We start from the raw sequence: 23597 nt of genomic DNA on the forward strand, positions 1-23597 counted from the left end.
CAGACGTAACTATGCTGGCAAATGGCATCGCTATCAGACGTGGTGTAAGCCACGGAACCTAGATCCGTTCTCCTTCACCACCATCCAACTACTGGAGAATCTTCATACGCTTTACCAAGCGGGTCTGGCCACTACATCAGTTCGAGTACATATCAGCACTATTGCAGCTTTTCATCACTCTCATAATGGCTTGCCCATCTCTAACCATCCTTTGATCTCCAGATTCATGAAGGGCATGCTTCGCCTCAGACCACTGGTGACAAAGCCACCTGTTCCATGGGACCTGAACATTGTCTTGGAGCAGCTAATGCTGCCTCCCTTTGAACCCTTAGATACAAGCCACATTAAATACCTAACATGGAAAACAGTATTCCTGGTGGCCATCACATCAGCTTGGAGAGTGAGTTACAAGCCTTAGTTCACTACTTTCCTTATTTAGAATTCTACCACGACAAAGTTACCCTTTGTCCTCATCCTACCTTCCTTCCCAAGGTGGTCTCTGCATTTCATCTCAATCAAACCATCACTCTGCCCATTTTCATACCAAGACCTCATAACAATGATCAAGAAAAACTTCTCCACTCGCTGGACTGTAAAAAGGCTTTGGCTTACTATAAACAAAGGACTCAATCTCCTATAAGACCTTCTCAGCTCTTCCTTTCCTTTAATCCAAATGATCCTGGTCAACCCGTCTGAGAACCATCGCCAGTTGGTTATCACAATGCATTCTGTTTTGTTACAACAAATGATCAATCAAACTTCACAAGAAGCCTCAGGTGCACCAAATATGCGCCACTGCAGCATCAGTTGCCCACTTGGATATCTGCAAAGCAGCAATTTGGTCCTCCAGCCATACCTTCATGTGACACTATTGTCTACAACAGCAAGCAACCTCCGATGCAGCGCTGGCCACAGCAGTCTTGTCGACTCTTCAAAATCGATGAGACTGTCTACTACACTATGGGTTGCTGTCCTGACCTTCAAGACTTACCAAATGGACACACCCTGGGAGCTTGGGACTCCCAGACAGCATGGCTAATTCAGCCCTGCTATCGACGGGAAAAAGCAAGTTTGCTTACCTTAAACGGTGTTTCCGTAGATAGCAAGATGAATTAGCCATGCGATCCCTCCCTCCTCCCTAGACAGTCCCACAAAGGACACTTAATTATTACATCTCGCTTGGCTACAGAGAAACTGAGGTGAAGAGGGGAATCACGCGGGAAGACAACCGCGCAACCGCACAGAGTCAAAGCTCTGTGATTCACTGAGGAAATTCCGCCTAATCCGGGTTGCGAGCGCTCCCAGACAGCATGGCTAATTCATCCTGCTATCTATGGAAACACGTTTACAGTACGCAAACTTGCTTTTCTATTAAGTATCTCTATGATGATTTTACTTTCAGTTCTCAAACTGTGGATTTGTATCCCCGGAGTTAAAATGCTTGTTAAGGCAATATAAGGAGCTTAGAGGTCACAATCATGAGGACCTAAATATCAGCCTTAATGTCTCTCTGCAAATAGTTGTACAATCAAACCTTTACCTCTTTCTAAAAGTGCATAGTGTATATCAAATATATTCCCAAAATACCCTTGACACCTGGTTCACTGAAATGAATTGGAGATTGAAAATAAATCACTCAGGTTGTGTGAACAGAGTGTTTGCATTAGTTAGGTTTGGTAAATAACTATATAAATAACCAAATCCATAATTCAGTTTTCTGCTGTGGCTGCAAAATCTGAAAAGATACAAAAAATATGTCTCTATGTACCTTCTAAAAAGGAAGCCTTGCATCAGTCATAATTACATATAATATGATTATTAAAATATATACATTTTATAGAAAACAAAATATGCAAATAAATTGAGGCCTTCTTGCTTGTGATTTAAATCAAATCTACCATGTCTCTCTCCAAGGTTTCCTAAGCTATGGACATATTTTCACAGGTAGTATAAGCTGTCTCTACATCATCTACCCTCTCTCGTTCCCTTTCTTATCTTGGTATCAGCATCTTGTTGTGACGCTCAAAATCACAGGTCGCTAATGGCTGTTGATAAACAATGCCTATTGCACAAAAGGGGCTAGAGGAAAATGGTACACATCTAGAAACCCAAATTTAAAAAAAAAAACTTTTTAAAATATGAATTTACCAAAAAAAATGGGTGGAGGGACCTCATATAAGGTGCACCTTCAGATCTGTATAATTATTAGTCCCATATTCATATTTTTATGTTTTCATTATATTTGTCCAAAAGCTGAAAAAAACCCAAAATAAACGTATGTGATCTAATCAAACTGAGAATCTGTTTTTATCAGTATTATGGGGCGGATTTTAAGAGCCCTGCTCGCCTAAATCCGCCCAAAACCGGGCGGATTTAGGCGAGCAGGGCCCTGTGCGCCGGTGAGCCTATTTTACATAGGCCTACCGCCGCGCGCAGAGCCCCGGGTCTCGCGTAAGTCCCGGGGTTTTCGGAGGGAGGCGTGTCGGGGGCGGGGCCGAGCGCCGTGCCGTTTTGGGGGCGTGTCGGCAGCGTTTTGGGGGCGAGCCCGGGGGCGTGGCCGCGCCCTCCGTACCCGCCCCCAGGTCGCGTCCCGGCGCGCTAGGGGCCCGCTGGCGCGCGGGGATTTACGTCTCCCTCCGGGAGGCGTAAATCCCCCGACAAAGGTAAGGGGGGGGTTTAGACAGGGCCGGGGGGGTGGGTTAGGTAGAGGAAGGGAGGGGAAGGTGAGGGGAGGGCGTTAGAGGATTCCCTCCAAGGCCACTCCGATTTCGGAGCGGCCTTGGAGGGAACGGGGGTAGGCTGTGCGGCTCGGCGCGCGCCGGCTATACGTAATCGATAGCCTTGCGCGCGCCGATCCAGGATTTTAGCAGATACGCACGACTACGTGCGTATCTACTAAAATCCCGCGTACTTTTGCTTGCGCCTGATGCGCCAGCAAAAGTACACGAACGTGCCGTGTTTGAAAATCTACCCCTATGCAAATAGTGGTCTGCTTCTGGATGCCATTCACTTCTTTGATTCCAGTGTAAAGGAATTGGCTCCCTATACTCTTTACAAACAATCCTTGTTGCTAATATTTTCAAAAGCCTCTTAAAATGACAAGTATGTCTTTCACAGTTTGAGCAGTGAAAGACATAGCTGTTATCTTTTATTTTGTATAGCTGTTTTATTTATGTATAACTGTTATCTTTTGTTTTCAACTGTCACCAGTATTTTATCAGTATTGTAGCATCTTGCTGAAATCTGTACTTCAATAAAGTTGACTCAGAAGTGTTTCCCCCATGAATGTTCTATCAACTAGCAGTCTGCCTCCAAGGAGAAAATCAGAATAGCCAACTTTCAGATGCTGCTTGAAGTCCTGTACAAGTGCTTTATACATTAATTGTTTTACCACCTTTACTTTTTTATTCCCTTTATAGCTGACCCCCTGGTTGGAAGTATTGCCACTCAATATATGACCAACAGAGCAGAACATGACAGAATGGCCAGACAGTGGACCAAGAGATATGCTACATAAATGGGATTCTCATCAAACTCTTGTGATTTGTTTTGTTTTTTGTCTGTGACAGAGAGAGCTGCTTGTGAATTTGAAGGTGTTGGGAGATGGGAGCTGGTAAAGAGTAGGGTATTTCTATAACAGATTTTATTCAGTCTTTTATTTGCTGAGATTTTGTTATTGTAACTTAAGGTATCTTGCTACACTAAACAGAATTGGTAATAGTATATTTGAAGACAGACATTGGTTCTGCAGTATTAGCTCAAAAATAATACAGAGACTACTGTAAATTCTTGAGGTTTTGTTTTGTTTTATGGTTTGGTTTTTTTCAGCATGTAAAAGATAAAGCTTAATTTTGTACAAATACATATGATGTTGGCATTTTATGTAAAGTCCTTCCAAGGCATCAAAATTATTATGTTTTTGTAAAAAGATGTTTGGAATATTTTTTTCCTTGGGAAAAATATTGTTATTTATAACAATAATACATTTTTTCAGTACTGTCATCAAAGTGATATGGAGACATATACATGGCACCATGTAGGATGTGAAAATTAGTAACATTTTCTTTCTTTTATAACCCACTTGGCTTTCTTGTGAAAAGATTAGTTTTTAAACTGAATAAACTGAATTTTCTGGGCACCTGTAGTAAAATACCTTAAGCTGTTTAACTGTAAAGGCATGGATAGGAGTCCCTCAGTGGATTGGGTCTGTTGTGGGCTACTTAAGTCTGCATTTGTTACTGTGCTAATAAAAAAAAATGTAAAAAAGAAAAGCTACTTAGAGCCTTGTAACTTGCTTTGCTATTTTGATAAGAACTTTTATAATGTTTCCCTTCCTTTTTGTTCCTATGGGTTTCCCATGAAAGTGTCTGGCAGCTGTGGAGACTGTTACTGCTCATTAGCAGGTTATGTTCAGGGTATGCAGGCAGGTAGAAAAATAAAGCTCCCCTGTGACTGTTTTGCTGATGCATGTAAGCTGTCCTCAAACTTAGTCTACCACTGTTATACAAGGGTTGTTTTACTTATTGACTTATCTTGTTCTTGGCCCATTTTCTATATAGGCATTTATTCAACACATATTGCTAGTTGGCCAATACAAACCTTTCTGATCACAGGTATATGATTAATATCAGCCTCCATAAAAAGTTTGAATCAGGCTGACAGTGTTCCTCACCTGACTTCCTATTTGACTCTGAAGGAGCTTGGGCAAATATAATCATAAACAAGTGTTTCTATTCAGTTAAGCAGAGATGCATACAAAAGGCAACCATAGCAAGGGTCCATACACAGTTGTATAAAATCAATTATTTTTTAAATATTCATGCTAGGAGATCTTAGTTAGTTAATGCATTTGATTGATAGGGATCCATAAAGGACACTAATACCCTACATGTTTTCCCTAATAAATCTAGAATATATTAAGTTTTATTCTCACTTTTTATGGGGGATAGGAGATTTTATAATCTATGAATGAGGAATCAACAAGGTAGTTTTGGAAGCTATTCACAAGTAAACAGTAAGAATAAACTCTTTGTCTAGTGGACTGCTCAATACATGCTGTATTCATGCCAATTGTGAATAGCAATTTGTTTTAAAAGATGTTAAATTAACTCCGAATGTAGCTGTTTTTTGTGACTGCTACTGTCAGAGTGCCTTCTGATATCATTGACCACTGTGAAAGCAGCTGACTGAGACATAAGCCACATGTGACTGGCTAGAGGTAGTCAGCTGCATCACTGCATTCTAATTTGAGAGCAGGATTTAAGATTGGAAAGGTGTATTCCATGGAGTACACACAATTTCCAAAGGCATTCTATACCTCTAGCAGTTATTTTTAAGGGATGGGTATGGGAGTGAGGGGGCAGTGTGTATGCTCCAGCTGCCTGTGGAAAGATATGTAGTAGGATGTGTGTGTGCGGTGGGGGTGTGGCCTAAAGAGGGAGCAAGTGTTTGTTCCAGCTGCCAGTTGAGGAATGTGTATGAGTTCAGAATGTATATGTTTGCTCCTGCTGCCAGCGACTCCTGCAGATCTTTCTGTGTCTGTTTTCATTCTGCACATGAGCAAACAGTTTATGCCTGTAACTTCCTACACATGGAGTTTTATGTCGCATTTTCCCACAGCCAGCAATTTTATGTGCTTAAACTGTGCATGCGCACTTGAAGACACAGACTGACACCATTGTTAGGCACATTAGGCATTCTCATATAGTACTTCGCTGTAAAGAATGCCTAAAAATCAGTAAGGCAAAAATATGTAATGATACAGGAGAGATTTAATGGTTGCTTAAATAAAGCTGGTTACTCAGCCTACATGTGATGTAGGTGATAATGAATAACAATAATCTAATGCTTCATTTCAGGGAGATTTTTCCATGTATGATGTACCAGCACACTATTGTCATATTAATTTATTCTGTTACTCTGTAGCTCTGTGCTCTTGGTGGACAGAAATGCCACCTTCTGTTCAGCCAAAGTAAGACAAAACAGTTACCAATAAACTCCAGCACCAGCTCTAGGCTGTTTGCAAGCAGAAGAATTTTTATTGTCTCAACAAACAAATTCTCCTTAGAATAATTGTTTCTTCAGGATGGGGAGGGATGACACAGACATAACTTTCCAAAATGGATCTAGCTAACTAATGCATATATTTGTCTTATATGTGTGGATGCCAGAAGGATCCTTATGGCTCACAAATAACTCTGTTCTGGTTAGAATTTTGGAATACGCATTCCTTAAATGGTATATATATTAAAAAAATAAAAAAAAAAGTGCACATTTTTGTAGGGAATTTTAATTTTGAGGTTGCCTAGGAAACATGCCCATAAATAATTAAATATTCTACTATTTTAAATACTGTGAATTATCCTGTCTGTAGCAAATAGTATTCTAGTAGTTTTCCAATCTGTTTACTTTTCTATGTTGAATTATGATTCTGTGCATTTGTTTTCTTTATTCATTTTCAATAAAGATGTGTTTACAACATGCTAATTATAGTGCTTCCAATTTTATATATCTGCCTGACCTGCTGTGTTTGTGTTTGAATATCTCTGGCTGTGCAGTTGTGATTCCTGAAAATATTTCACACACTTCGGGTTTAGTTCCAATTAGCATACTTGTCATATTTGCTATTTATTTAGATTTATGTTCCACCTTTTAGCCACTTCAAAGCAGATTACATTCAAGTACTAAGAAGTCTCTATTTTGTAGCTTGCCATCTCATTTTTTAATCTGCCTTAGATGGTAAAATAGGCCATCAATCTAAAATTTCATGTGAGAACCAGATGCCCATGATATTCTTATTTCATGTACATCCTTTAAATGAATGACCCAGTTACACAAAGGCTTGGATAGCTTCATTAAAGCATCTTTCTCACAGGACAAGCAGGATGGTTGTCCTCACAAATGGGTGACATCGAGGATGGAGCCCAACCACGGAAAACTTCTGTCAAAGTTTCAGGAACTTTGACTGGCCCCTACTGGGCATGCCCAGCACGGCACTAACCCTGCAGCCAGCAGGGGTCTCCCTTCAGTCTTCTTTTTTCCGCGCAGCAGTAGCCACGCGGTAGAAGAGCTCTTAACCACGTTCCTGACAGGAATTTGTTATTCTGAAGAAAATTTGCCCCTCAGGGGTCTCCCTTCTTCAAATTTTCGGTCCGTGGAACTTCGGTGAGTTTTTGCTGTCGTTTAGTCGACTTACGTCGAGTTTGGCCCTCGAGGCCTTTTGGCAGTCGACAGTCCCGCGGCTAAATTTTTGGCCCATGGCGTCGGGGTTCCGTCGGTGTCCGGACTGTACCCGAACTATGTCAATCACGGACCCGCACAGAGTCTGTGTTTTGTGTTTAGGAAGTGAGCATGATGTCCTGACTTGCACCAAATGTGCCCTCATGACACCAAAAGGTCGCAAAGCCAGGATGGAGAAAATGGGGCTCCTCTTCCATGCTCGCACCCCAACACCATCGATTGCATCGACGTCATCGGAACCGGCACCATCAAGGTCTCATCATCATCGACAGCCCTCCGGTGACCGTCCGCCATCGATGTCTTCACGGCCATCGACTCCCGTCCCTTCCCCTGATGCTCGAGGGGATCGGAAGGAGAAACATCGCCATCGACGTCATAAGTCTCGGCCCGTCGAGGAATCGACATCATCGACCTCCGCACCGGCCGAGCCACCGCCTAAAAAGTCTAGAGCAGAAGCGGCACCGTCCACTCCTGTCTCGCAGACACCGAGGCAACCCTCACCCCCTCGGGGTTTGGGAGCCGCGATTCCACCGGTGACGGTGGTCCCTCCGGCTCAGCCTCAGCCTCCCTCTCCCGTTGAGCCGGGTCTTGTTACCCCAGGTCTCCGGGCAGAACTGGACCGGCTGGTCCAGGAGGCCATCGACAAGGCAATGCTACGGTTCCAGCCTCCTTCGGCACCGACGGTGGAACCGGTCACCGACCCGATTCCAGCAGCGCTGGCACCGCTGCTCGCCCGTATGGAAGCGCTTACTAAAGCCCTTCCAACGGTGCTACCCGGGTCACCGATGTCATCGGGTGGAGAAACACCATATCAGATTCCCCCTTCGGGGGTAGTTCCATCGATGCCTTGTCATCCCTCGCCACCGATACATTCCTCGGGGGCGATACGCACATCAGCTCCACCGAGAATACCGATGCCGACACCGATTCCTTCGATGCCGGCACCGGCATCAATTCCATCGAGGGTTTCCTCGATACCCCCGGTGATTCCCTCCGGGCTTTCGGAGCCTCAACCGGGGCCTTCAGGTATTCAGCCTCCTCGTGATCCTTATGACACTTGGGGTGATGATACCTCTACTGACACCGATGATTTGCCTTCACCACTCTCTCCAACAGAGAGTAGAAAGCGTTCTCCCCCTGAGGACCTCTCTTTCATAAACTTCGTGAAGGAAATGTCAGAATTAGTCCCTTTTCAACTTCAATCTGAACAAGATGACAGGCACCAGATGATGGAATTGCTCCAATTCCTGGATGCCCCAAAAATCTTAACCTCTATTCCCATTCATCAGGTTTTTCTAGACCTTTTGAAAAAGAATTGGGAATCTCCTGAATCTGTCCCTCCAGTAAACAAGAAAGCTGACTCTACCTATCTTGTACAGTCAGCACCAGGCTTTCAAAAACCACAATTAGATCATCACTCTGTTGTGGTAGAATCAGCCCAAAAGAAAGCTAAACGCTTAAAGCCACATTCTTCCATACCTCCTACCAAGGAAAATAAATTCCTCGATAGTATAGGACGGAAAGTGTACCAAGGAGCTATGCTGATTTCTAGAATAGCTTCTTATCAGCTATATATGACTCAATACAATAGGGTCATTCTAAAGCAGATGCAGGAGTACTCAGATGCTTTACCAGAACAGTTCCAGCCGCAGCTCCAGTCCCTCCTAAATAAGGGATTTGAAGCTGGGAAGCACGAAATAAGAACCGCTTATGACGTCTTTGATGCTTCCACTAGACTTTCTGCTACAGCCATCTCCGCCAGACGCTGGGCTTGGCTTAAGTCCTCTGACCTACGACCAGAGGTTCAAGACAGACTTTCTGACTTACCCTGTCTAGGGGATAATCTGTTTGGTGAGCAGATTCAGCAAATCGTTGCTGAACTAAAGGATCATCATGAGACACTAAGACAGCTCTCATCTATCCCTCCTGACTTGCCTCCTAAACAGCCATCTAGGAAAGACTCCAAAAAGTCTCTTCAGGCAACGAAAGTATTATCCCCCATCAGCTAAGGCTAGGCCAGCGAGATCTTATCATAAGACTCAACCTCGCCAGACTCGTAAACCAAAGCCTGCAGCAGCTCCACAACCTGGCCCTGCTGCTGGTTTTTGACTTTTGCCTGGAGAGCACTTGCCAAACCCCTCTTCCAGCCATTCCAGTGGGAGGTCGTTTGTGCCACTTTCTGGAAAGGTGGCATTACATCACCACCGATCAGTGGGTGTTAGCAATAATTGCACGGGGTTACCATCTCAACTTCCTGACTCTTCCTTCCGACTCCCCACCTCTACAGGCGTGGAGTCACACAGATCATTCTGTTCTTTTAGAACAGGAAGTTTCTCTTCTCCTACAGTCACACGCTATAGAACCCGTTCCTCCCTTACAACAAGGACTGGGGTTCTACTCCAGGTACTTCCTGATCCCAAAAAAGTCAGGGGGACTTCGTCCGATCCTCGACCTCCGGGCCCTCAACAAGTACCTTTGCAAGGAGAAATTCAAGATGGTAACCCTAGGCTCGCTTCTTCCTCTGCTGCAGAGAGGGGATTGGCTCTGCTCTCTAGACCTCAAAGACGCATATACCCATATTGCAATCACGCAATCTCATCGCAAATACCTGCGTTTTCTAGTAGGCCAAAATCGCTACCAATATCGAGTGCTACCTTTCGGCCTGGCTTCCGCGCCATGAGTCTTCACCAAATGCCTCGTGGTGGTTGCAGCGTTCCTCAGGAAGGAAGGTGTCCACGTCTACCCCTACCTGGACGATTAGTTAGTCAGGGCTCCAACCCAGCAGATTGCTCGGTCCTCCCTGACCCTAACCATTCAAACTTTGCTATCTCTAGGGTTTCTTGTCAATTACGAGAAATCCTACTTAGTCCCATCTCAAATCTTATCCTTCATTGGGGCAGACTTGGACACCTTACAGGCAAAAGCCTTCCTTCTTCATCAACGAGCTCAAGCCCTTGTGTCCCTAGCTTGCCAGCTGCAGTCTCAACACACAGCAACAGCTCGCCAATTCCTTGTTCTACTGGGACACATGGCTTCCTCAGTTCATGTGACTCCCATGGCTCGCCTGGCCATGAGAGTCACACAATGGACTCTGAGACAGCAATGGACACAAGCTGTTCAGCCTCTGTCCTCCATTGTTCGCATCACAAACATGCTCCGTCTATCTCTTGCCTGGTGGGCGAATCAGTGCAACCTCCTACAGGGCTTGCCTTTTCACCCACCAGATCCTCAAATAATTCTCACCACCGACGCTTCCAACATCGGTTGGGGAGCCCATGTAAACAACCTACAAACTCAAGGACTCTGGTCACTAGAGGAAGCCAAACACCAGATCAATTTCCTGGAGCTGCGAGTCATTCGCTATGCTCTCAGGACTTTTCAAACTTGCCTGTCAAACCATGCAATCTTAATTCAGACAGACAATCAGGTGGCCATGTGGTACATAAACAAGCAGGGAGGCACAGGCTCCTTCCTTTTGTGTCAGGAAGCTGCGCAGATTTGGGCAGAAGCCCTCTCCCACTCCATGTACCTCAGGGCCACCTACCTGCAGGGAGTAGACAATGTATTGGCAGACCAGCTGAGCCGTGTCTTCCAACCGCACGAGTGGTCACTCAATCCTCTGGTAGCGACCTCTCTGTTTCACAAGTGGGGTTCTCCCCACATAGACCTCTTTGCGTCCCCTCAGAACCACAAAGTGGACAATTATTGCGCTCTCATTCGGAGCCAGCACTCTCACCCGAGAGATGCATTCTCCCTCAAGTGGACAACCGGTCTGTTCTATGCATTCCCTCCACTTCCTCTTGTGTTAAAGACTCTCGTGAAGCTGCGTCGGGACAAGGGAACTATGATCCTGATAGCACCGCACTGGCCCCGCCAAGTGTGGTTTCCCATACTCCAGGATCTCTCCATCCGCAGGCACATTCCTCTGGGAAAGGACCCGCATCTGCTTACTCAAAACGACGGATGCCTCCTCCATCCCAGCCTCCAAGCCTTGTCCCTGACGGCATGGATGTTGAAAGGTTAGTCCTTCAGCCATTTAACCTTTCAGATTCAGTTTCTCGTGTCCTGATAGCTTCACGAAAGCCTTCCACAAGAAAATCGTACTCCTTCAAATGGAAAAGGTACACATCATGGTGCACTTCTCAGGCCCTTGATCCCCTTTCCTGTCCAATCTCTAGATTCTTGGACTATGGCATCTATCGGAATCAGGCCTAAAGACCTCTTCCATAAGAATGCATGTCAGTGCGGTAGCCGCCTTCCATACAGGTATAGGGGGTGTTCCTATATCAGTACAACCCCTGGTAACACGCTTTCTTAAAGGCTTGCTCCATTTGAAGCCACCTTTATGTCCTCCGGCCCCATCTTGGGACCTTAATCTGGTTCTTGGTCGCCTTATGAAGCCACCTTTCGAACCTCTCCACTCCTGTGACCTAAAATATCTCACATGGAAAGTGTTATTCCTTTTGGCTATCACTTCCGCTTGCAGGGTTAGTGAATTTAAAGGCCCTAGTCACCTATCCGCCTTACACTAAACTCCTGCAGGACCGGGCGGTGCTCCGCACTCACCCTAAATTTTTACCTAAGGTAGTTTCGGAGTTTCACATCAATCAATCCATCATACTACCTATCTTTTTTCCCAGGCCCCACTCCAACTCCGGGGAACAGACTCTGCATACCCTAGACTGTAAACGAGCTCTAGCTTTTTATCTAGACCGTACAGTTTCTCACAGGAAGAGCACTCAATTATTCGTCTCTTTCCATCCTAACAAGTTGGGACAACCTGTGGGTAAGCAGGCTCTTTCCTCCTGGTTGGCGGACTGCATTTCCTTTTGCTATCAGCAAGCTGGCATTCCTTTCCAAGACCGTGTCAAAGCACACTCTGTAAGGGCCATGGCGACTTCAGTAGTACACCTTCGATCGGTGCCGCTTCCTGACATCTGCAAGGCTGCCACCTGGAGTTCACTCCATACATTTGCAGCCCACTATTGTTTGGACAAAGCTGGAAGACAGGATTCCATCTTCGGCCAATCTGTCTTGCGTAACCTTTTTCCAACATGATGTACCAACACCCTTCCACCTTCCCGGTAGGGTGCGGATGCCCTTCCCCAAATTCCACCCCACTTGTTGTGCCTGTTGAACGCCGTTGGGTACATTTGGTGTAAGTCAGGACATCCTCAGCTCGGTACTCACCCATTTGTGAGGACAACCATCCTGCTTGTCCTGTGAGAAAGCAAATGTTGCTTACCTGATGTAACAGGTGTTCTCACAGGACAGCAGGATGTTAGTCCTCACGAAACCCGCCCGCCACCCCGCGGTGTTGGGTTCGTTTTTCTTTTATTTTTCGGCACTGCCTGTAGCTTTGAAACAAGACTGAAGGGAGACCCCTGCTGGCTGCAGGGTTAGTGCCATGCTGGGCATGCCCAGTAGGGGCCAGTCAAAGTTCCTGAAACTTTGACAGAAGTTTTCCGTGGTTGGGCTCCATCCTCGATGTCACCCATTTGTGAGGACTAACATCCTGCTGTCCTGTGAGAACACCTGTTACATCAGGTAAGCAACATTTGCTTTCTTACCTGATAGAAGAAATATTTTTTTCCCAATATTTTGCATATATAAGGCCATTTTCAGTGTTTCTAATTTGTTGGTAATTTTTCAGAGTGTTTTCTGGATGTTTTCCACCATTTCCAAATAGTCTTGAAAAGAAACAATGAAAAATTTAAAAACTAAATATTTTTAGAATATCAGTGTGTTCTAGCTTATCATTTTTTGAAAAATAACAAAAATATCCAAAGTAGAATGATAAATTATTACTTTGTAAGGTACATCAAATTATAAAATAAAGTATATAAATGTTTTGCTCTAAAACTAGATTTTATGAGGACAGAAGATTTAAGAATAATCTAGAACAGGTGTTCTCCACTCCAGTCCTTGAGGGCTGGAAACAGGTGTGGTTTTCAGAGTAACAAAGCTATGCCAGTTAATCTTGTTCTTAAATCCAGTGTCTGCAAATGTATTAATACAATTTATAAATACAAATACATCTCATTTGATATTTACAGTATTGTGAAAGCCAGGCCTGTGTGCAGCCCTTGATGAAAGGACCAGTCAAGAAGCAATGTTCACAGCCCAGTGGAAGAGCAGAGGGTCCCTGCTGTAAATCTACAGTGGCATCTTCTAGCTGTACTAACTCTGTATATGTACTGGCTTCTGGTGGAGCTGCAATTTCTCCTAGGACAAGCAGGATGGTAGTCCTCACACACATGGGTGTCGTCATCAGATGGAGCCCAGCATGGAAAACTTTGACAAACATTTCTAGAAACTTTGGCACACTAAGCATGCCCAGCATGTCACTAACCACGCATCCACATGGGGTCCCTCTTCAGTCTCTTCCGCAGCGCCATCATCTTGCAGATGTGAAGCTCGCGCTGTTTTCTCTGGAAATCTACCACGTTCAAGGGTTTTTTTTCGGGTTTTTTTTCCCAAACCGGGTCCCTCATCTCCTCCCAACCTTAGTTAGAGGGCGACACGTTAAATTTCTGCGTTCCCTGCGGTCGATCCCCAATGGTGCCGTCCTCCAGTACACCTAAAAGGAGGTGGTGGCTGTCTCAGTCCATGACATATTCAAGGATTTGTTTGTCCAGCTCTTTGAGCATTCCATTTCAGTGCCCCCTGTGAACAGGAAGACTGATGCAGGGTACCTGGTTCAACCTACCCTGGGATTTGAGTGGTGTCAACTCACTCACCTGTTCGTTGTGGTGGAGTCCGCCCTCAAGAAGGCGCAAAACATTCTCGTACCTATGCCTCTGCTCCCCCGGATCGGGAACACAGGACAATGGATGCCCTGGGCAGGAAAGTCTTCCAGGGCTCAATGCTGGCTGCCCATATTGCCTGTTACCAGTTGTATATGACACTATTCCAAGAACCTCTGGATGGAGGTCCAGGAACCCGTTGAGCGCCTGCCTCAGCTGCTACAGGAGGACTTTATGACGGTGGTCCAGCAGTGCTTGGAGTGCAACAAACATGAAGTCTGGTCCACCTATAATGTATTTGAAACTGCAGCAAGAGTGACCACAGCAGGCACTGATGCCCTCCAAATGGCTTGGCTCCTTGCCTCTGCTCAGAGGTGCAGGAGAGGATTTCAAACTTACCCTGTATCGGGGATAAGATTAAGGATGCTGTGGTCTAGCTGAAGGATCATCATGAGACATCCAGCACCTCTGATCCACAGTCCACCAGCAAGAAGCCCTCGTGGCTAGGACCATGGCACCCTTTTTACCATCCAGATGTACTGTCTACCAGAGGTCTCAGCGGACGGGCCCTTAGGATTCAGCTGGCGCCCCAGCAAAGCCCCACTGTGGGGTTTTGACTGGCCGAGAAGGAGCATAGGCCACCCTCCCGTACTCTCAACGGCGGACCCTCCAGTTGAAGGCCGGCTGCAGTTCTTTGCGGACCATTGGCCAACCGTTACCACAGACCAGTGGGTCCTATCAATTATTCCTCGGGGATACAGTTAAACCTTCAGGGTGTCCCTCCAGCCTCTCCCCTGTGCCCCTCCTGGGGCCCTTCTGCAAATCAGGAAATAATCTTGGAGGAGCTATCCACCCTTGTAACGGCCAGGGCAGTCGAACCCATTCCGCTAAGGCAACGAGGGAGCGGCTTCCACTCCAGATATTTCTTGAAGGCCTTGAACAAATTTCTAAAACGGGTACCTTTTAAGATGGTCTCACTGGGCACCCTGATTCCTCTCCTGCGGAGAGGGGAATGGCTTTGCTCCCTCAACCTAAAAGACACCTACACTCACATGGGGATTTCCCAGATCCTCCGGTTTGTGGTGGGCAAAGAACACTTCCAATATCGGGTGCTACCATTCGGCCTGGCATCTGTGCTCTGAGTCTTCACCAAGTATCTAGCTGTGGTAGGGGCCTACCTATGGAGACTGCGGATGCAAGTTTTTCCCTACCTGGAAGACTGGCTTATCAAAAGCGCCATGGAGAAAGGGGGGGCCCTGCACGCCACCATTCAGGTGTTGGAGACCCTGGGTTTTCTGGTCCCATCGACTCAGCTGAACTTCATTGGTGCCAGGTTCAACATGACTCAAGCCAGGGCATTTCTGCCCGGGATCTAGTGCTCACCTTAGAGTCCCTGGCAGGAGAGATCTGAGTCGCAAAGTCTGTGTACTGCATGCTGCGACTGTTCAGACACATGGCTGTGACTGTCCATGTTACTCCCTTCTCTCAACTGCACATGCGCAGGGCGCAGTGGACCCTGCAGTCACAGTGGCACCAGTCCACCCAGGACCTTCGGGTGCACATCTGCATTACTCCCCCACTTCGGAACTCTTTGGCGTGGTGGGAGAATCCATCTAATAAGAAAATTATTACTTACCTGCTAATTTTCGTTCCTGTAGTACCATGGATCAGTCCAGACAGTGGGTTATGTCCCCAATCCAGCAGATGGAGTCAGCACAAGCTTTGAGGGGGCGTATCCATATATACTACTACCCCCTCTGCAGGAGTTCAGTATCGAGTATATCAAAGCCAGAGTAGAAACCCCCGAAGGATCAAGTTTGTGGAAACAGATAATGAAAACAATTGTAACCGCAACAAGTAACTGCAAACATCCTACCAACTTGTAGGGAGCTGTGAAAAACAGCAAAAAGAAACGACTGTGAAGACACAGAACACTGCGAGCAAGAAGTAGCGCAGAGCTGAGCAGGATCAAGAACCCAAACGCGGTGGGCGTCTGGACTGATCCATGGTACTACAGGAACGAAAATTAGCAGGTAAGTAATAATTTTCTTTTCCCTGTATGTACCTGGATCAGTCCAGACAGTGGGATGTACCCAAGCTTCCCTAAACCGGGTGGGGTCCTGCGAGGCCTGCTCGGAGAACCTGCTCGCCAAAGTGTCCAAAGACCGAAGAGGCGAGGTGCAGACGATAGTGCCTCGAGAACGTGTGTAATGATTTCCAGGTGGCTGCCCTACAAATTTCCTGCGAGGATACCGAGCGAACCTCCGCCCAGAAAGCCGCCTGAGAACGTGTAGAATGCGCTACGATTCCGGGTGGGGGAGTCCGACCCGCCCCAATGTAGGAAGCAGCAATGCCGGCCTTCAGCCATCTGGCAATGGTAGTCTTCGAGGCCTGAGACCCCTTCTTAGGACCGGCCCAGAGTACGAAGAGATGGTCAGAGGTCCGGAACCATTTGTAGCCTCCAGATAGAGGCGCAGAGTGCGCTTGACATTCAAGAGACGGAGAGACTTCGACTCTGAGGAAGAGAAGGACGGCAACTCCACCGTCTGGTTCACATGGAATGCAGAAACCACCTTCGGAAGGAAGGAGGGAACGGTGCGAAGCGAAACTCCAGAGTCGGAGAAACGGAGATAGGGCTCTCTACACGACAGAGCCTGCAGCTCCGAGATGCGTCGAGCAGAACAGATGGCCACAAGAAATACAGTCTTGAGACCACACCTTGAATACTGTGTACAATTCTGGTCGCCGTATCTCAAAAAAGATATAGTTGCAATGGAGAAGGTACAGAGAAGGGCAACCAAAATGATAAAGGGGATGGAACAGCTCCCCTATGAGGAAAGGCTGAAGAGGTTAGGGCTGTTCAGCTTGGAGAAGAGACGGCTGAGGGGGGATATCATAGAGGTCTTTAAGATCATGAGAGGTCTTGAATGAGTAGATGTGACTCGGTTATTTACACTTTCGAATAATAGAAGGACTAGGGGGCATTCCATGAAGTTAGCAAGTAGCACATTTAAGACTAATCGGAGAAAATTCTTTTTCACTCAACGCACCATAAATCTCTGGAATTTGTTGCCAGAGGATGTGGTTAGTGCAGTTAGTGTAGCTGGGTTCAAAAAAGGTTTGGATAAGTTCTTGGAAGAGAAGTCCATTAACTGCTATTAATCAAGTTTACTTAGGGAATAGTCACTGCTATTAATTGCATCAGTAGCATGGGATCTTCTAGGTGTTTGGGTAATTGCCAGGTTCTTGTGGCCTGGTTTGGCCTCTGTTGGAAACAGGATGCTGGGCTTGATGGACCCTTGGTCTGACCCAGCATGGCAATTTCTTATGTTCTTATGTTCTTTATCCTTGCGCTGCGCAGCAGCTCGAACGGTGGTCCCGACAGGGAGCGAAGCACAAGGTTAAGACTCCAGGAGGGACAAGGGTCCCGTAACTGAGGACGCATATGCTTGACACCCTTGAGAAAACGAGCAATGTCAGGATACTGTAGAAGAGAGCCCCCATCGCTCAACAGCGAACCAAGGGCGGCCACCTGAACCCGTAGTGAATTATAGGCGAGCCCTTTTTCCACCCCCGCCTGTAGAAACTGAAGGATCTGAGGTACAGAACCCTTAGCGGGTCTCGTGGCCTGGCTGGTACACCACAGCTCGAACACCTTCCAGACTCTAACATAGGCCGCCGACGTCGTCGATGTCTTTCGTGCCCGCAATAGCATGGATACTACTGCCTCCGGGTAGCCCCGACGCCGGAGGCGGCGCCTCACAAAAGCCAGGCCGCAAGACAGAAGAGTTCTGCCTGCTCGAAAAATACCGGGCCCTGATGTAGGAGCTGGGGGAGGTGCCCCAGCCTGATTGGCCCGTCGATCACCAGCTGTAGCAGGTCCGCAAACCAGGGTCGCCTGGGCCATTCTGGGGCGACGAAAACCACGGTCCCCTGATGGCTTTCTATTCTGCGGAGCATCCTGCCCACCAGGGGCCATGGTGGAAAAGCGTAGAGCAGAAGATGTGGCGGCCACGGGAGGACCAGGGCATCCACTCCCTCCACGCCGCGCTCTCTCCGGCGACTGAAGAAGCGTGGAGCCTTGGCGTTGAGAGCGGACGCCATCAGATCCAAGTGGGGGGCCCCCCACCGATGGACGAGAAGTTGCATCGCTTTGTCGGAGAGAGACCACTCTCCGGGGTCCAGCAGTTGACGACTGAGGAAGTCCGCCTGGACGTTGTCCACACCGGCGATGTGCGAGGCCGCTAGCCGGACGAGATGACGCTCCACCCATTGCATCAGCAGCGCCGCCTCGAGCGCGACCTGCGGGCTGCGCGTGCCTCCTTGTCGGTTGATGTAGGCTATGGTGGTAGCGTTGTCCGATAGGATTCTGACTTCCCGGTTCCGAAGAAGCGGGAGGAAATGTCGCAGAGCTAGCCGGACCGCTCTGGTTTCCAGACGGTTGATTGACCACTTCGCCTCCACCGTGGACCACGTCCCCTGCGTGGCGCTTCGAGCGCAGACTGCACCCCAGCCTGCTAGACTGGCATCGGTGGTCACCACCACCCAATTTGGCAGATCGAGGGACACGCCACGGGCCAGGTTCGGCGGATCCAACCACCAGCCCAGACTGTCCCTGGCATTCTGCGGGAGCGGGAGAATCATCTGGTAGTCCTGCGATACTGGTTTCCAACGGGAGAGGAGCGCCCACTGTAAGGTCCTGATGTGCGCGAAAGCCCAAGGTACAAGGTCGATGGTGGACCCCATCACTCCCAGGAGTTGCAGGTAGTCCCAGGAGGTGGGCTCTGGTAACGCAGAGAACCGTCGTGTGTGATCCCGCAAGGATTGAGCTTTGTCCTGGCGCAGAAAAACTTTGCCCAGTAGGGTGTCGAAGGTCGCCCCCAAAAAAACCCAAGCGTTACGAGGGCATGAGGGAGCTCTTGGAGAAGTTCACTACCCATCCCAGGGAATGTAGAAACCGTACTACTCGAGTCACCGCTGAGCGTCCATGATCGAATGACTTCGCCCGGAGGAGCCAATCGTCCAGATAAGGATGAACCAGGATGCCCTCCTTCCGGAGAGCTGCCGCCACGACTACCATGATCTTGGTGAAGGTGCACGGCGCCGGCGCCAATCCGAACGGGAGAGCCATGAACTGAAAATGCTGGTCCAGAATTTTGAAACGAAGGAAACTGTGGTGGTCCGGGCGGATGGGAATGTGCAGGTAGGCCTCCGTTAAGTCCAGGGAGAAGAGGAACTCCCCCCGATGCACTGCCGCAATCACTGACCGGAGCGTTTCCATGCGGAACCGAACGACTTGAAGGGATTTGTTGACTTCCTTGAGGTCTAGGATAGGCCGGAAGGAACTGTCCTTCTTTGGTACGACGAAATGGATGGAATAGTGGCCCGAGCCCACCTCTCCAAAGGGCACGGGCGCAATAGCGCCTATCTCCCGGAGTCTGGCCAGAGTCAGCTGCACCGCTCCTCTCTTGAGGTCCGAGCCACAGGGGGAAAAGATGAACCTTCCCTGCGGGGGGCGGACAAATTCCAATGCGTAGCTGTGTTTTATGGTATCCAGGACCCACTGGTCCGAGGTGATCCGTGCCCACTCCGCGTAGAAATACGTTAGTCGGTCCCCAATCCTGGGGACAGGGGAGTGGGCGAGACTGGCATCATTGTGAAGACTTGGTATAGGGGTTCCCGGTTCCGAGAGTAGTGCGTGTGGGCCGACGCCCGCGAAAGGAGCGCGACCAGGGCTGAGACCTGGGGGCGGATGACCGGCAGCCCGCCTGTCTGTATCCCCTGTAGCGCCGTTGCACTCTGGCTCTGGTCCGAGAAGAAGAAAATGCTCTGGATGGTCGAAACCTATCCTCCGGCAGCCGATGAACAGCGTTCTCCCCCAGGGACTTGATGATCTGGTCCAAATCCTCCCCGAAGAGGAACTTGCCCCTGAAGGGAAGAGAGCCCAGACTCGACTTAGAGGACGTATCAGCCGCCCAATTGCGTAGCCACAGTAGTCGTCGTGCTGCCACTACCGAAACCATGGATCTTGTGAGGACCCGAAAAAGGTCGTACGAGGAGTCCGCCCCATACGCCACTGCGGCTTCTAGCCGATCTGCCTGGGCAGCCTCATCGGACGGCAGGTTCTGAGACGTGAGGAGTGAGACCTCGAAAACCCGCTTAAGGAAAACTTCCAACTTACGATCCTGTGTGTCCCGCAACGCCGCACCTCCCGTCACTGGGATAGTCGTCCTCTTCATGACCGCCGACACTGCGGAGTCCACCTTTGGGACCTTGATGAGGTCCAGAAATCTTCGGGGAGCGGGTACAGCTTTTCCATAACCAGGCTGCTCTTCAGGGAGGCCTCCAGGGTGTCCCATTCCCTGGTGAGAAGTTGTAAAAACGAGTCATGAATGGGAAAAGCCCGAGCCCTCGGCCGGAGTGCCGCCAGGACAGGATCTCCCTTCCTTGAAGAAGTGACGACAGCGGGAGCTACTGGGGCAGGCGGGTCTGGTGGCGGGTCCAAATCTAATTCTTGGATGATCTGCGGGATGAGGTCGTCCAGCTCTTCCCTCTGGAAGAGGCGTAGGGTACGCGGATCATCCTCCTCCTGCGTGCCGTCCCCTTGTCCCCCGTCCGGGAGGTCAAGTCCATGTCCCGCTGGGTCTGGCACCGCCCCCACTGCCGCGGGCGTGGATCGGACCCGGGTAGGAAGGCGGGAGGCCCCCACTCCCGGAGGGTCGGGGGGGGCCGGCGTCGAGGGCGACATCCGAGGGATCTTAGGAGGGGGGGGTCCCACAGGTGCTTCCAGCCCCTGCAGATAAGCGGTATGCATGAGCAGGATAAACTCCGGAGAGAACCCCGGCCTGCTCGGGTGCGCTTCGGGGGCGGCGTGGTTCCTGCTCCCTGGCTCTGGGTGCTTGGTTCCTGCACCAAAATCAGGGGAACATCCCCGCTGGTAGAGTCCTCCAGGGATCCGTTCTCCCTCGTGGCCTCCAGGGATCCGTTCCCCCTCGTGGCCTGCGCCTCAGGACGCTCAGAATGTAAAATGGCCGCCGTTCCCGCCAAAAATGGCGGAGTGGCCGGCCTGCGCCGCCCGGGCAAAAAAGAGAAATCAGTCAGGGACTGTGAGGTACCTTCCCCCCCGGGAAGGCATCGTGCACAGATGCCCTCCCGGGAAATCCGGGACCCGGGTCTCCGCAGGCCGCACAGCGGGACGGCCGCAGCATCGGGATCGCTGTAGGAGAAAAGAAAAAGCCACGGGGGGGGCCACGTGCACAAAAGCGCTGCTGTGGGGGGGGCCCGGGTGGCCCGCACTGCCTGCTGTCCGAAAATAGAGGAGGGTGCCGCGGGGGGGCCTTCCCGGCCACACGACCCGCCCCAGACAAACTTCCCTAAATGGCTCAGCAGCCCATGAGGAGCTGTAAAATGGCCGCGGGTGAGGGAGTAAAGAGCGAAGAGGCCGGCTCCACCGGCTTTCGCGGGCACCGGGGGCTGAGCTGTGAAGGAAAAAACTACAAAGGAAAAACAAACTTACCCCTGGCTGCAACGAGAAATAAACAGCAAGGCCGCAGAGAAGAGACAAGGAAGATAAGCCACTCCCCAGAAGTTGAAAGAACTCTGCCTTTTTTTTTTTTTTTTTTTTTTTTAAACTTAATACAAACTTGATCCAAACTTGATCCACAGAAAAAGACAACAACAAGCCATAATCAAGCAAGAAAGTGAAGAAAAAGGAAAAGGAGGGGAAGCCTGATTCCCCTACTCGCATCTGCTGGAGTCAGAAGATACTGAACTCCTGCAGAGGGGGTAGTAGTATATATGGATATGCCCCCTCAAAGCTTGTGCTGACTCCATCTGCTGGATTGGGGACATAACCCACTGTCTGGACTGATCCAGGTATGTACAGGGAATTGGTGATAGGGGTGCCCTTCCAAACCTCCACTGCTCAAATTGAGCTCACCTCTGATGCCTCCCTCCTGGGTTGGGGTACCATGTGGATGGCATCTGCACCCAGGGTCACTAGTCTGCTCAGGAAGCACAGTGTTAGATAAACTTCCTGGAGATCCTGGCAATCTGATACGCTCTTTATGCATTTCGAGATCGCCTTGCCAACAAGGCAGTCCTCTTCCAGACCTACAACCAGGTGGCAATGTAGAACCTCAACAAGCATGAAGTCCTTCCTCCTCTGCCAGAAGGCAGTCCAAATCTGATCGTGGGCGCTTCCCACCCAGGGTATTTGGCTTTGAGCCATGTACCTGCCAGGTCAGAGAATGTGTTGGCGGACGACTTGAGCTGTTCCTTCCGCCCCCACGAATGGTCCCTGAAGCTGGAGGTTGTGGATTTGCTCTTCCATCAGTGGGCAACCCTGGACAGTGGATCTCTTTTCTTCCCCCTGCAACAGGAAGGTATCTCACTTCTGCTTTTTGTTCCAGGAAAACAGCAGACCAGCACTGGATGCCTTCACCCACCATGGGAGTCGGGGCTTCCTGTATGCGTACCCTCCACTTCCGTTGGTGTTGAAGACTCTCCTGAAGTTCAACAGGACCAGGGCACCATGATTCTCATTGCTCCCTGTTGGCTCGGCAGATCTGGTTCCCTCTCCTGTAAGAATGCTCCCTTCGGGAGCCGATCAATCTGGGGACCTCCCCAGACCTCATCAAGCAGGATCAGGGCAGGCTCCACCATCGCAACCTCCAGGCCTTGTCCCTAATGGCATGGATATTGAGAGGGTAATTATACAGCCTCTGGACCTCTCGGATGATGTTTCTCGGGTCCTGGTGGCATCCAGAAAGCCTTCCCCTAGGAAGTCTTATGGCCTAAACTGAAGGAGATTCTCCATTTGGTGTGAACAATACAGCTTGAATCTGTTCTCTTGCTCCACACCGAAGCTACTTGATTACCTCTTGCACCTTCTAAAGACCAGCTCCGTCAGGGTACATCTCTGTGCTAATAGGGCCTACCACCAAGGGGTGGATGGCTTGCCCATCTCGGTTCAACCTATCATGGGGTGCTTTATGCGGGGCCTCATCTAAGGCCCCCTGCTGTGTTCTATGACCTCAGTGTGGTCTTGGCCCAGCTCATGAAGACTCCTTTAGAACCTTTGCACACCTGTGACCTAAAGTACCTGATCTGGAAGGTCTTGGTAGCAGTCACCTCTGCATGCAGGGTCAGCGAACTTCAGGCCCTGCTGTCATATCCACTTTACACAAAGTTCTTTCACTATAGAGTGGTCCTGCACAAGCACCCTAAGTTCCTGCCTAAGATGGTAACAAATTTCCATCTTAACCAGTCAATCGTCCTGCCCACCTTTTTTTCCCAAGCATACACATCAGGGCGTATGGGCTCTGCACAGCTTGGTTTGCAAGAGGGCCTTAGCCTTCTACCTGGAGTGGACAGCAGGACACAGGCAATCCAAGCAACACTTCATCTATTTTGACAGGAATAGATTGGGAGTTGCTGTTACTAAGCAGACTGTCCAGCTGGTTGGCAGATTGCTTCTCCTGCTACACTCAGGCAAGACTGCAGGGGCCACATCAAGGCTCGTTCAGTCAGAGCCATGGCGACTTCAGTGGCCCACTTGCGTGCAGTCCCCATTGATGAGATCTGCAAGGCTGTGATGTAGAGTTCTCTCCA

At 49.1% G+C, this 23597-nt stretch overlaps 1 protein-coding gene across 2 annotated transcripts in view; it reads left to right on the forward strand.

Moving 5' to 3' along the window:
* LOC115084421 (ubiquitin-conjugating enzyme E2 E1) overlaps positions 1 to 6482 on the forward strand; it is a 207000-nt gene extending 200518 nt beyond the window's left edge. For both annotated transcript variants that reach the window (XM_029589298.1, XM_029589299.1), the window contains exon 6: positions 3420 to 6482. In XM_029589298.1, the coding sequence (XP_029445158.1) occupies positions 3420 to 3517 (98 nt within the window). In that variant the 3' untranslated portion in view covers positions 3518 to 6482. The remainder of the gene's footprint in view (positions 1 to 3419) is intronic.
* The last annotated feature ends 17115 nt before the right edge of the window (positions 6483 to 23597 follow it).

Source organism: Rhinatrema bivittatum, chromosome 2, assembly GCF_901001135.1.
Source record: "Rhinatrema bivittatum chromosome 2, aRhiBiv1.1, whole genome shotgun sequence".
NCBI lineage: Eukaryota > Metazoa > Chordata > Amphibia > Gymnophiona > Rhinatrematidae > Rhinatrema > Rhinatrema bivittatum.